The sequence below is a fragment of the Saccoglossus kowalevskii genome, chromosome 19, assembly GCF_978046115.1.
Source record: "Saccoglossus kowalevskii chromosome 19, keSacKowa6.1, whole genome shotgun sequence".
Taxonomy (NCBI): domain Eukaryota; kingdom Metazoa; phylum Hemichordata; class Enteropneusta; family Harrimaniidae; genus Saccoglossus; species Saccoglossus kowalevskii.
In genome coordinates this window covers 28,551,887-28,565,054 of record NC_140659.1, presented here as the reverse complement: position 1 = coordinate 28,565,054, position 13,168 = coordinate 28,551,887, and the positions used below count along the sequence as shown (strand labels likewise).

The following is a 13,168-nucleotide window of genomic DNA, read 5'->3' as shown; positions in this document are numbered from 1 at the left end:
CTTCACCAATTGCGATACTAGACAAAGGACACGAGTCTTGTGAGAATCTCCGAGACGACATGCACACAAATTCAGTTTTCGACACATTCAAAAGTAGGAAATTACAAGACATCCAATCGCTAACATCTTTGAATACATGTCTGAAGTATCACCCGGGCGCGAATTTGATCATCTTCAGAAACCGATAAATAAATCTGTGTGTCATCGGCGTAAAAATGATATTGATAAGCATTCAAAAGAGAGAATGTTTGCACCTGTTATCTATATTTTAAAATCGTTTTTTGAGTATGTTCCACTATTCTACAAAATTTTAACAGTCTATAGCCAAGACTGTTTGAATAATAAAAGTAAAAAAAAAAATTTCACCTCCAAGTGCCCACGAACCTGCATCTCTTCCTTAATTGCAACTGTAACCAATACTTACGGACTAAGCGCCTGCATGACTGGTCTTTGCAAATCATACTCATCTTCCACTTGTGGGTTTTTAAAGTGTCTAGGAATTTGTGGTGGAGGTCTTGGCTTTTCAATTGGGGGACGAGGAGGAAGTCTGTCAACATAAGCCTCATCAAGTTCCTCAAGTCTTGATTGGTGTACATCTCTTGCTCTGCTAACGTCTATCGTTGGTGGTAACGGTGGGATTGGTTTGGTTTTGTATTCATCACTGAAATTGTCGTGTCGCATTCGATTAACTTTCTTGATACATGTAGGTTCTTCCTAAATTCAAGAGTGAGAAAACAGTAAATAACACCGACTGATTTTGCTTCTGAAATTCAGCCTGATTTAAATTGTACATTAAAGAAGTGTGGAATAAATACCTCTGCAATGTCACAGCTGTCGATGCTCCTGATGCTAGATCTCGAAGACCGACCTGTAGAAATAATATCAATGTACTCAATCATGCATATAATATAAAATAGAATATTGCTTATATTAACGTTTTGGGTTTCTACACATGTAGAAAGTAATAAAGTTAAAAAAAAAAAAAAAGTGTGACAAACAAACAAGAAAAAGTAAACTACTGTGTTAATATTATTTGCTCTTTTATTGTATACGCTGTTTTGATATATTTAAATAACCCCAGTAATTGTTGTCTAATATGGGCATTCATAATAGATATAATATTGTCATTGTTTTTGATACTGTTGATGTTATCAAACAAGGAATATAATTCCTCTCTTTCAGATTCATAAAGTACACATTCTGTTATAAAGTGCACTTCATCTTCTTGGCACTTGATGCATTTTCTGTCCTCAATATTTGTTTTTGGTCGTGTATGTCTACCTGTTTCTATATGTAATTTGTGGCTGCTCAGTCTGAATTTGCTTATATAATATATATTAAGATGAATTGTCATTATTTAGTATTTTGTATTATCAGAGGTTTGCAATGCGTATAGTACTGTATGGTGACATCATGCCAAGATCCCATTCAAGTCTCATCTCGTAGATAGCAAGACTGATGCTACAACCTTCTGACATGACATAGGCGGTTTGTATTAAAACATGTATTACCACATTCATAATGAAAAAATGTAATACATCGAAAATATACAGAAAATATAGTTATCGTAATCCGTCATATCGTGAGCAGCTATTTTGATCCACCTGGACATCCCAGTATCCTAGTTACCTCGGGCATGTGCATTCACATTTTTCTGAGTTGGAACGCTTATGCGAGAGCGAGATTGTAACGGAATCTTGGTATCATGTCACCGTAGTTGCAAACCCCAAGTAATGTACCTCTGGTATTATAAACCACCATTATCAGTATCAGAGGTTTTTATGATGTCATAGCTTCACATTATCACATGATATCAAACCTCTATTCGCAAGTAAATTCATTTCAACTAAAAACCTCCAAATTTAACTAAATTTGTTTAAGTCTGAAGGTGATGTTTTACAACAATAAGGAATCCCCATAGCGTCATATTGAACTTGCATTAAGGTAGAAGCCTAATCATAATTTTTGACAAAATTGGTTATAAATCGCATGACAATGTTCATTAGTTTATTATGTACAATCATGAAGCTAATGTCCCATGGTACAATGAAATAGCATTATTTTGTGTGTTACAAGTCCTAAATAATATTTTATGAAAATTTTTATTTTTAGATCAATTCCATAGAACACAATGTTAAGGAAAAATTACATTTTTTGACACTTTTAAAACCCAGATTATTTAAATATTTCAGAACAACAAAAAGTACTCCATCATTAACAATAAATGATTTTTTCAGCCTATGTCACCAGGCTAGATTTTGAGATATTGCAATAATATCTCTGCCGTAGGAACCTATGGTAAAAGTGTTATAATAGTGTAAAAATGGCGACTTTCCACTAAAATATAACCATCATTTTCTCGAAAAAAAGGCTGGTGACCCCAATTTTTTTTAGGTCAATATCCTTGTATTGCAAAATAAATAAATTCTTGGTATTTTAATTTACCCCCGGTATGAGTAGGCTTCTACCTTAAGGGTCTAGATTCTATCATGTGTTAGATTTTGCCTCACACATATTATTATGCCATAGGTCCTTATTCTGATCTTGGAATACCACACTGTTGGGGATTCATTATTGCTTAAAGGGCGGTGATCGTCATGCCGTGTTCTGTTCGGTATGGGACTCATAGCGACGTATACAATGAACACGCACTGCTCGATGACTACCACGCTTAAAATAAAGAAATTATTATTATTAGCAATTGTTTCTATGATAACGACGACATCTTTCATTGAAATTAATGTCAGATAAAGCTCATACAACTCATAGAACACACAGTAATTGTATGTGGTAGGTATCTAATCTATGTTATTAAGTTTCAACAAACGCAATAATGAAGGTAATAATCACTTTTAAGTTTACACATGAAATAGAGACTGCCCAATACTAGAGTCACACTAGCTTTGCACTGTGAAATGTATCTCATATTGGGATGAAATGACCAAAGAATTATACACAAACGGACACTATCAAATGTAAGACGAGAAGTTCTAAAAATTGTGATAAATATATATTCATACATGCTGAGTACATACATTGGCAAGATTCAAAGTAATGAAGGTGACTCAAATCTTAGCTTATTTCTTACTTTTGAAGATCAAAGTCATAAGATTTCATTTCTGTAAAGTTTGACACATGCAAAGTATATTTATAAATGTTCAACAATCAGCCAAGCTTCAAAGAATGTATGGAATCAAGAAAGTGCAAACGTAGCATGCATAGAACCTCTGATTTACAATTTAACGTTCATTTAGTTGTTGTAGGATGAAGTAGAAGAAATTACATGATATTACATTACTGTAAACGTTATGATGTAGTAATCTTACATAACTGTAACGATCATAATGTAATGATCTTACACTACTGTGACGATCTTACACTACTGTAACAGTTATGATGTAATGATCTTACATAACTGTAATGATCATAATGTAATGATCTTTTATGATGTAACGATCTTATACTACTGTAACAATCTTGCATCATTGTAACAATTAATATTTTGTAATGGTACAACAATTAAATTTCACTTACTACTTGCTGTACTGCTATTACTTCCGTCACGTCCGTGACGTTGAATACCACGTGAAAACTCCTTAAATTTTGACAAAAAATAAATAAAACACAATTAAAACATTGGTCTTTCATTACACATTATACTCATGACATTCTCTTGTCATAAAAATCCTTAATATTATACCAGGCATGAATAAAAAGCATGGGTGTTAACAATATTCACAAAGGTTTAGTTATTATTGCGCAATATATATGAATTGAATGTTTATAATACAATAAAATAGCTGGTTACCTCAGATCCTCGTCTTATCGCTGCACCAAGACATGCAAAACAAATAAAATATTAAAATTTAATGAACCGATACTGAAGTTTACACAAATATGCATTTATTTTTTACAACCATTAGTGACAAATTCTATCTGGGGGTTGAACACCGAAATTCACAGGAGTGACCATCCATCCATACAATCAGAGAGATGAGTAATCTCATCGGCGATCCAAATTAAACCATAAGATAAGATTTACAAACATGCTATCACATATATTTCTTCATTTTCAGATCAACAGTGCATGACGTACTGTTTGACCAGGTCTTGTTGGTGCTGTGATTGAAATGCCATGCTAATATAAAAGAAAGATTGCTGGTCAACTAAATTAACAGACTTCAAGATTTAAGTCTGCAGGGATTACCAATAGAATCAATGGGAGAGAAGACGATAGAAAAACTGCCTTCACTATTTTTTTTTAGCTCCACTGTCGACTTTGTCGAGCGGAGCTTATCATATGAGTGATTGTCCGTCGTCGTCCGTGTCAATGTTTTATTTTTTCGACTTCTTCTTGAAACTACAAGCTTGAATGCTTTGATATACTTGGTGTATATGTACCTTGGGTAGACCTCTCTCAGATTTGTTCATTTTGTAATGATATCTTTAATTCTCTAATTTTGGTAAATATTTTTGTCATTTTTGGTAAAAAGTGATATTTTCGACTTCTTGTTGAAAACCGCAAGTCCAATTACTTTGATATTACATATATAGGTACTACATGAGGACCTCTCTCAGATTTGTTCATTTTGTAATTATATCTTTAATTTTCTAATTTTGGTGAATATTTTTGTCATTTTTGGTAAAAAGTGATATTTTCGACTTCTTGTTAAAAACCTCAAGTCCAATTACTTTGATATTACATATATAGGTACTACATGTGGACCTCTCTCAGATTTGTTCATTTTGTAATTATATCTTTAATTTTCTAATTTTGGTGAATATTTTTGTCATTTTTGGTAAAAAGTGATATTTTCGACTTCTTGTTAAAGACCTCAAGTCCAATTGCTTTGATATATTATACATATAGGTACTACATGTGGACCTCTCTCAGATTTGTTCATTTTCTAATGATATCTTCTGTTCTTTAATTGCCATGTGCATTGCTAACAGCGGAGCTATCTCAGCCGACAGGCTGCTTGTTTAAGAGTTGAGCTAGATCTTTTTCCTCAGATGTGTCTGTAAATGTTTGTACTTCCTTGTTGAATTCCTCTGATCAAACAGATGGGTATTATTTTCTCTAAATCTAACATCCACTCCCAAGTTTCTAATGGACAACCAATTATGGTACATGTACATCAACATTTAACGTAATCTTGGCGTATTCCTGTATTACCTTTCTTCTTCCTGGCACCCTTATCAACCTTGACTGTCATCTTGCGATACAATTTATTCCATCGTTCCTGTTCCTCTGACACTCCTCTTGGGGGAATATCAGGTGGAGCAGCAGGTGCTCTGCTAGGCTGCTGCTGCTGCTGAGATTGTAGTTTCTCTTTGTTCTTGCTTAAACTGTCTCTTGCAGCATAGATGAATTCCTACAAAGTGGATAAATATAAAAAACATGATAAATACATATATTGTATCAAATGGTAGACTCAAGATACACTAGCTGACAGGCTTGAGACTTTGGGTTTTATTCATGACAACTCATTGTTCTGTTGCTACAATGGCAAATACTGTAAAATACTTTTAGGGTGTCTTGTATGGAATTTATTTTCACTGATTTTTGACTAGTTGAATGTAAAATATAGAAACAAAATGTGGGTGGAGGTTGTACAAATTTCACATGTATTTTACATGTATTGTATCTGTAATACAGTGAATTACACTCAATGTTTAATGACCCAGCAATTAGTGCAGTAGTTGAAGGGTAATGGATGAGGGGTAGTGGTTGAGGGGCAGTAGTTGAAGGGTAATGGTTGAGGGGCAGTGGTTGAGGGGTAGTGGTTGAGGGGTAGTGGTTGAGGGGCAGTGGTTGAGGGGCAGTGGTTGAGGGGCAGTGGTTGAGGGGCTGTGGTTGAGGGGCTGTGGTTGAGGGGCTGTGGTTGAAGGGTAGTGGTTGAGGGGCAATGGTTGAGGGGCAGTGGTTGAGGGGTAGTGGTTGAGGGGCTGTGGTTGAGGGGCTGTGGTTGAGGGGTAGTGGTTGAGGGGCTGTGGTTGAGGGGTAGTGGTTGAGGGGCAGTGGTTGAGGGGCTGTGGTTGAGGGGCTGTGGTTGAGGGGTAGTGGTTGAGGGGCAGTGGTTGAGGGGCAGTGGTTGAGGGGCTGTGGTTGAAGGGTAGTGGTTGAGGGGCAGTGGTTGAGGGGCAGTGGTTGAGGGGCAGTGGTTGAGGGGCAGTGGTTGAGTGGCAGTGGTTGAGGGGTAGTGGTTGAGGGGCTGTGGTTGAAGGGTAGTGGTTGAGGGGCAGTGGTTGAGGGGCAGTGGTTGAGGGGCAGTGGTTGAGGGGCAGTGGTTGAGGGGCTGTGGTTGAGGGGCAGTGGTTGAGGGGCTGTAGTTGAAGGGTAGTGGTTGAGGGGCAGTGGTTGAGGGGCAGTGGTTGAGGGGCAGTGGTTGAGGGGCAGTGGTTGAGGGGCAGTGGTTGAGGGGCAGTGGTTGAGGGGCTGTGGTTGAGGGGCAGTGGTTGAGGGGCAGTGGTTGAGGGGCTGTGGTTGAGGGGCAGTGGTTGAGGGGCAGTGGTTGAGGGGCAGTGGTTGAGGGGCTGTGGTTGAGGGGCAGTGGTTGAGGGGCAGTGGTTGAGGGGCAGTGGTTGAGGGGCTGTGGTTGAGGGGCTGTGGTTGAAGGGTAGTGGTTGAGGGGCAGTGGTTGAGGGGCAGTGGTTGAGGGGCAGTGGTTGAGGGGTAGTGGTTGAGGGGCTGTGGTTGAGGGGTAGTGGTTGAGGGGCAGTGGTTGAGGGGCTGTGGTTGAGGGGCAGTGGTTGAGGGGTAGTGGTTGAGGGGCAGTGGTTGAGGGGCAGTAGTTGAAGGGTAATGGTTGAGGGGCAGTGGTTGAGGGGTAGTGGTTGAGGGGCTGTGGTTGAGGGGCAGTGGTTGAGGGGCAGTGGTTGAGGGGCAGTGGTTGAGGGGCTGTGGTTGAGGGGCTGTGGTTGAGGGGCTGTGGTTGAAGGGCAGTGGTTGAGGGGCAGTGGTTGAGGGGCAGTGGTTGAGGGGCAGTGGTTGAGGGGTAGTGGTTGAGGGGTAGTGGTTGAGGGGCAGTGGTTGAGGGGCTGTGGTTGAAGGGTAGTGGTTGAGGGGCAGTGGTTGAGGGGCAGTGGTTGAGGGGCAGTGGTTGAGTGGCAGTGGTTAAGGGGTAGTGGTTGAGGGGCTGTGGTTGAAGGGTAGTGGTTGAGGGGCAGTGGTTGAGGGGCAGTGGTTGAGGGGCTGTGGTTGAGGGGTAGTGGTTGAGGGGCTGTAGTTGAAGGGTAGTGGTTGAGGGGCTGTGGTTGAGGGGCAGTGGTTGAGGGGCAGTGGTTGAGGGGCAGTGGTTGAGGGGCAGTGGTTGAGGGGCTGTGGTTGAGGGGCTGTGGTTGAGGGGCTGTGGTTGAAGGGTAGTGGTTGAGGGGCAGTGGTTGAGGGGCAGTGGTTGAGGGGCAGTGGTTGAGGGGTAGTGGTTGAGGGGCTGTGGTTGAGGGGTAGTGGTTGAGGGGCAGTGGTTGAGGGGCTGTGGTTGAGGGGCTGTGGTTGAGGGGCAGTGGTTGAGGGGTAGTGGTTGAGGGGCAGTGGTTGAGGGGCAGTGGTTGAGGGGCTGTGGTTGAAGGGTAGTGGTTGAGGGGCAGTGGTTGAGGGGCAGTGGTTGAGGGGCAGTGGTTGAGTGGCAGTGGTTAAGGGGTAGTGGTTGAGGGGCTGTGGTTGAGGGGCTGTGGTTGAAGGGTAGTGGTTGAGGGGCAGTGGTTGAGGGGCAGTGGTTGAGGGGCAGTGGTTGAGGGGCTGTGGTTGAGGGGTAGTGGTTGAGGGGCTGTAGTTGAAGGGTAGTGGTTGAGGGGCTGTGGTTGAGGGGCAGTGGTTGAGGGGCAGTGGTTGAGGGGCAGTGGTTGAGGGGCAGTGGTTGAAGGGCAGTGGTTGAGGGGCTGTGGTTGAAGGGTAGTGGTTGAGTGGCAGTGGTTGAGGGGCAGTGGTTGAGGGGCAGTGGTTGAGGGGCTGTGGTTGAAGGGTAGTGGTTGAGGGGCAGTGGTTGAGGGGCAGTAGTTGAGGGGCAGTAGTTGAGGGGCAGTGGTTGAGGGGCAGTGGTTGAGGGGCAGTGGTTGAATGGCAGTGGTTGAATGGCAGTGGTTGAATGGCAGTGGTTGAGGGGCTGTGGTTGAGGGGCAGTGGTTGAGGGGCAGTGGTTGAGGGGCTGTGGTTGAAGGGTAGTGGTTGAGGGGCTGTGGTTGAGGGGCTGTGGTTGAGGGGCAGTGGTTGAATGGCAGTGGTTGAATGGCAGTGGTTGAGGGGCAGTGGTTGGGCGGCTGTGGTTGAGGGGCAGTGGTTGAGGGGCAGTGGTTGAGGGGCAGTGGTTGAGGGGCAGTGGTTGAATGGCAGTGGTTGAGGGGTAGTGGTTGAGGTGCTATGGTTGAATGGCAGTGGTTGAATGGCAGTGATTGAATGGCAGTGGTTGAGGGGTAGTGGTTGAATGGCAGTGGTTGAATGGTAGTGGTTGAATGGCAGTGGTTGAATGGCAGTGATTGAATGGCAGTGGTTGAGGGGTAGTGGTTGAATGGCAGTGGTTGAATGGTAGTGGTTGAGGGGCAGTGGTTGAGGAGCTGTGGTTGAGGGGTAGTGGTTGAGGGGCAGTGGTTGAGGGGCTATGGTTGAATGGCAGTGGTTGAATGGCAGTGGTTGAGGGGAAGTGGTTGAATGGCAGTGGTTGAATGGCAGTGGTTGAATGGCAGTGGTTGAGGGGCAGTGGATGAATGGCAGTGGTTGAGGGGTAGTGGTTGAGGGGCAGGGTTGATTATCCTGTTGTTTCTTAGTTCGAAAAAAGAACAACATTGAAGTATACATAACGCAAGTAAAATACAAGAAATTTGAACACACATGACAACTATCTTTCAAGTCTCTTTAAACTGTATCGATATACCCTAAAGATTGATAAATTTCCTAATCCTTTGCACATTGGTTGATGGGAACAGAGTAACTTGTACTTTTTGATTTATTATATTATAAAACTATTTATTATTATTATAAGACTATTTGTTATGTGTAAAATCAAATGACAGGACAAACAAAGATCATAGTGTTGTCGTTGAATAAAAACATTGTCTGAGATTCAGCAAATTTTTGATGATGGTCAATTGTGATAAAGTGAGGGAATATCAATGTTATGTTCTTCTCTGATATAATCAATCATACATCACATTGAACTATAAAATATAAATTTTAATCAAATCGATCAGATCAATTGAACCACACATTTTGTGCATTACGTAAAATCTTGCACTGGACATCTCAAACCCAGAAGAATATTTTGACCGGACCTGAACATTTTGGTGGAATATTTGGTTCATTATAATACAAAATGAATATATTTGCCACCATCAACCCTTTGTACATAGTACACCAACCAAAACTTACTAGGTGCAATATTTTGCATATTTTTATCATGGTTTCAATTGACTAAAATGTATTGATCACAAATATTGAAAACATATGGAGAAAATTGTGCAGGTTTATCATAATTTTATGAACAGTACATGGCAAAAGCTGACTGGTGTTCAATGAGTGAAATCAGTAAGGTGCAATTCAACATTTCAAGGACATGAAAAAACAGTGCTTACTGTCTGTGTCTTGTACGAATAAAACTGGTCCTTTTCATGTAACTTGAAAGCTTCAAATATTCTTACTGCATCATCAATCGATATCATTTTATCCTTCACCTGTTTCTGTATGTTAATAAGCTCTTTCTGTGCAGCGCTGTATATCTCAGATGGATCTTCTATGGTTTTACCTGGACCTTATTGCAGATAGTGAAATGTTAAAAAGTAATTATAAGACGAGGGTATGCAATGAAAATGACATAAGAAGCAAACACTTGCACTTTGTGAGTGTTTGAAAGCAATAGGTGATTTTCCGTACAATTGCGAGATCTCGCGAGATGCATGAATGAAGCGCGTCAAACGTCTGCCGCAAAAATCGAACGATTTGATTTTGAACTAGAATTTCTTTAATTCGTAGCTTACATTGACCGGCCGATCTTCGACAGAGGAATATTGCATCCGAATACCCTTATTTAATCGAAATTGCCTATCATCAAATGTGGACAGCACATTATTAAGCATGGAAATGTCCCCGAAATACTTTCACGTTTGTCGAATCCTACGCGATGTTTGACGCGACTACAACGCTATGACCTTTGTTTGTCCTGTTTTTACGTTCGATTTCACGCATAACGCGTGATTCTCGCAGTGAACAGAAAATGGTCTATTCTGTTCACATCAATCAAATAGTTCTAACACAGAGTGCAGTAGACACAAATAGACTATCAACAATTTGAGTTCTTTTACAATAATTAGAAAAAGAATATTTTAAAATGTAGGTTTGTCTTGCAATTTATTGTCATATTTGAAACTTCTTTGCAGTATACTCGTGAGATATCTTTATCACATATTACATCACTTGCATATGTTATCAATTCTTGATAATAAATAAAGTTGTTCTGTATTCTATATTTTGTTTAGTAAAATGAATTATGCATCTCAGATTATGCTCCTTAGCAACCAAGTTTTTATCTGGACAACATAAATTACCATGCATGTAAAAAACAACTAAGCTAAGTATGTAATATTGCTCCGTGCATGTTGACAAGAGGCAAATATATATATATATATGAATTCTGAAGAAAATGATACTGGATAAACCTTAAGATGCTGAAAACTCAATCTTTCATTGGATGACTCTCTAAGATACTGAAAACTCAATCATTGACTGGATGGCACCCTAAGATACTGAAAACTCAATCTCTAATTGGATGACACCCTAAGATACTGAAGACTCAATCTTTGACTAAACGGTACCCTAAGATGTTGAAAACTCGATCTCTGACTAGATGACACCCTAAAATGATGAAAACTCGATCTCTGACTGGATGACACCCTAAGATGATGAAAATTCAATCTCCGACTAGATGGTACCCTAAGATGCTGAAAACTCTATCTTTGACTGGATACACCCTAAGATACTGAAAACTTAATCTGTAATTTGGATGACACCCTAAGATGCTGAAAACCCAATCTTTGACTGGATGGCACCCTAAGATACTGAAGACTCAATCTTTGACTAAATGGCACCCTAAGATGATGAAGACTCAATCTTTGACTTAATAACACCCTAAGATACTGAAAACTTAATCTGTAATTGAATGACACCCTAAGATGTTGAAAACTCAATTTCTGACTGGATGACACCCTAAGATGATGAAAATTCAATCTCTGACTGGATAACACCCTAAGATACTGAAAACTTAATCTGTAATTGAATGACACCCTAAGATGCTGAAAACTCAATCTTGAAAGAATTCCTACTATTGATATAAAGATTCCAAAAAATTTTGGAAATACTGTTGCATTTATATAATTTACTCCATAATTAAGGGCTTCCAAAAAATGAATGTGTTTAAACATGCATTCACAATTTGCAAACCTGTACATCCATCTGACTAGTATATACAAGATAATGATTGTAGATGGGTTATATAATGGGAAATAAACTGCAGAATAGCTAGATTTGTTAACAATATCACTCATGAGTTAAGCTGCTTTGCTTGTCATTGAATGGAAGATACATTGTAGGTATATGTTTTTCTGAAATATTTGAACTTCCAGTACTTTGTTGTTGTTTATTTATTGCAAAGCAAAAGGCCACTGGCCAAAAGAGCAAATACAGTTTCACTTTATAACAATGGTAACAATAAAAATCATTCAAGTTCTGCTTTTCATGGCAAAATAAACATAACTCGCTAACTGGTTTAAATTGACGTAATTTCATGAACTCATGAGTGAGATAAATTTAATGTAAGTGGGATTAGCAAAACCATACAGGCAAAAATTCTGCTCTAATACGTAGATAACGAGGGTAAATAGCTATAAAATGATATTCGTCTTCAATATAAAGTTGATTGAAATGTATGTAAAGGTATGTTTTTTTTAGCTTGTTTTGGTAGTATTGTTTTGCATATATAGTGTGAATGAAATTTTTCACCCAGCCAAACAAGAGATACGTGTAAAAATTACCTGTTGACATTACAGGTCTACGAAATGAATATCTTGAAGCTAAGTCAAACGGAGCTGGAGTTGCACGATCTTCATCTTCCACCGAGTCATATATATCATCACTTAATCCTGGTAGTGTATCGTAAATATTTTCTATGTCCGTCTCCTCACCTAAGCAAAACAATGGATAAGTAAAACCTGATAAGGATTTCAAAATCAAAGTGGGATACCCAGCACTTGTGCTGCAGGATGAACATGGTCCATCAAATAGTGTGTACCAAAAACATCTAGTCATTACCATTTATCAGTTTTTCAAGTTCATTTCTTTTACAATCAAATAGTGGATCAGCAGGAATTGCAACACCAAATGGTACATCATATAATCCTTGGATTTCAAGCTGTCTTTGGAGTGCCAGGAAGTTGTCTGAAAAAGTGACAAATTTTTGTTCTATTAGAAATGCATATAGAATAGCATGTAGACAAAGATTGCATATAATAATAATAATCTTTATTGAAACCGTATCCTGGAGTGGGATCTTAGTTGAAAATACAATAAAGTAATACGAAAAGATAGCAAACAAAAAAAAACAAAAAAACACAAGACATTCATAGACAATTGAATAGAGAAAAGAAGAAAAAAAATTAAATTATTTGATGGTTGGTTGAGGCATCTGGCATTATAAGATTTTTTTTGTCATAATTTGAAACAAGTGTGGATGAATTTTCCTAGTTCAATGATTGTTTTTCGTCATCCGTCCCCAAGTTGCTTTTATTGTATTTAATATTGTTGATCATGATTTCTCGTTCCTTCTTGTATAAATTACAATTGAGAAGAAAATGTTTTTCGTTTTCAATTTCCTGTTTGTCACATACATGTACATGTATTGTATACTGAATCATTTAAAAATAAGATTTATTTTGACCATACACACACCTTCTTCAATATTACTGAGCACATGTGCTACTAAGAGAGTAAATATGGAACAAGGTTTAGAATATAACTGAAGAAATACTGTGCAAAATTATTGCTCCACTCGTTATCGAGTTTCGGTAATAAGAGTTATTTGATAATGGTCAAAATATGTGATATTTAATAATCCAGAATACAATAAACACACTTCAAAAGTGAATCAATAACTATCATCATCTGAATATATTAGTTGTGACATAA

The 13,168-nt window shown here is 39.2% G+C and overlaps 1 protein-coding gene across 2 annotated transcripts in view; it reads right to left on the bottom strand.

Moving 5' to 3' along the window:
* Nucleotides 1-13,168, bottom strand: part of LOC102806852 (phosphoinositide 3-kinase adapter protein 1-like) — a 44,378-nt gene that overhangs the window by 11,239 nt on the left and 19,971 nt on the right. For both annotated transcript variants that reach the window (XM_085493998.1, XM_085493999.1), the window contains 8 exons: nucleotides 12,296-12,421; nucleotides 12,019-12,168; nucleotides 9,568-9,743; nucleotides 5,177-5,375; nucleotides 3,809-3,828; nucleotides 3,535-3,595; nucleotides 816-868; nucleotides 425-714 (listed from right to left, as the gene is read on the bottom strand). In XM_085493998.1, coding sequence (XP_085350124.1) covers nucleotides 425-714; nucleotides 816-868; nucleotides 3,535-3,595; nucleotides 3,809-3,828; nucleotides 5,177-5,375; nucleotides 9,568-9,743; nucleotides 12,019-12,168; nucleotides 12,296-12,421 — 1,075 coding nt within the window. The remainder of the gene's footprint in view (nucleotides 1-424; nucleotides 715-815; nucleotides 869-3,534; nucleotides 3,596-3,808; nucleotides 3,829-5,176; nucleotides 5,376-9,567; nucleotides 9,744-12,018; nucleotides 12,169-12,295; nucleotides 12,422-13,168) is intronic.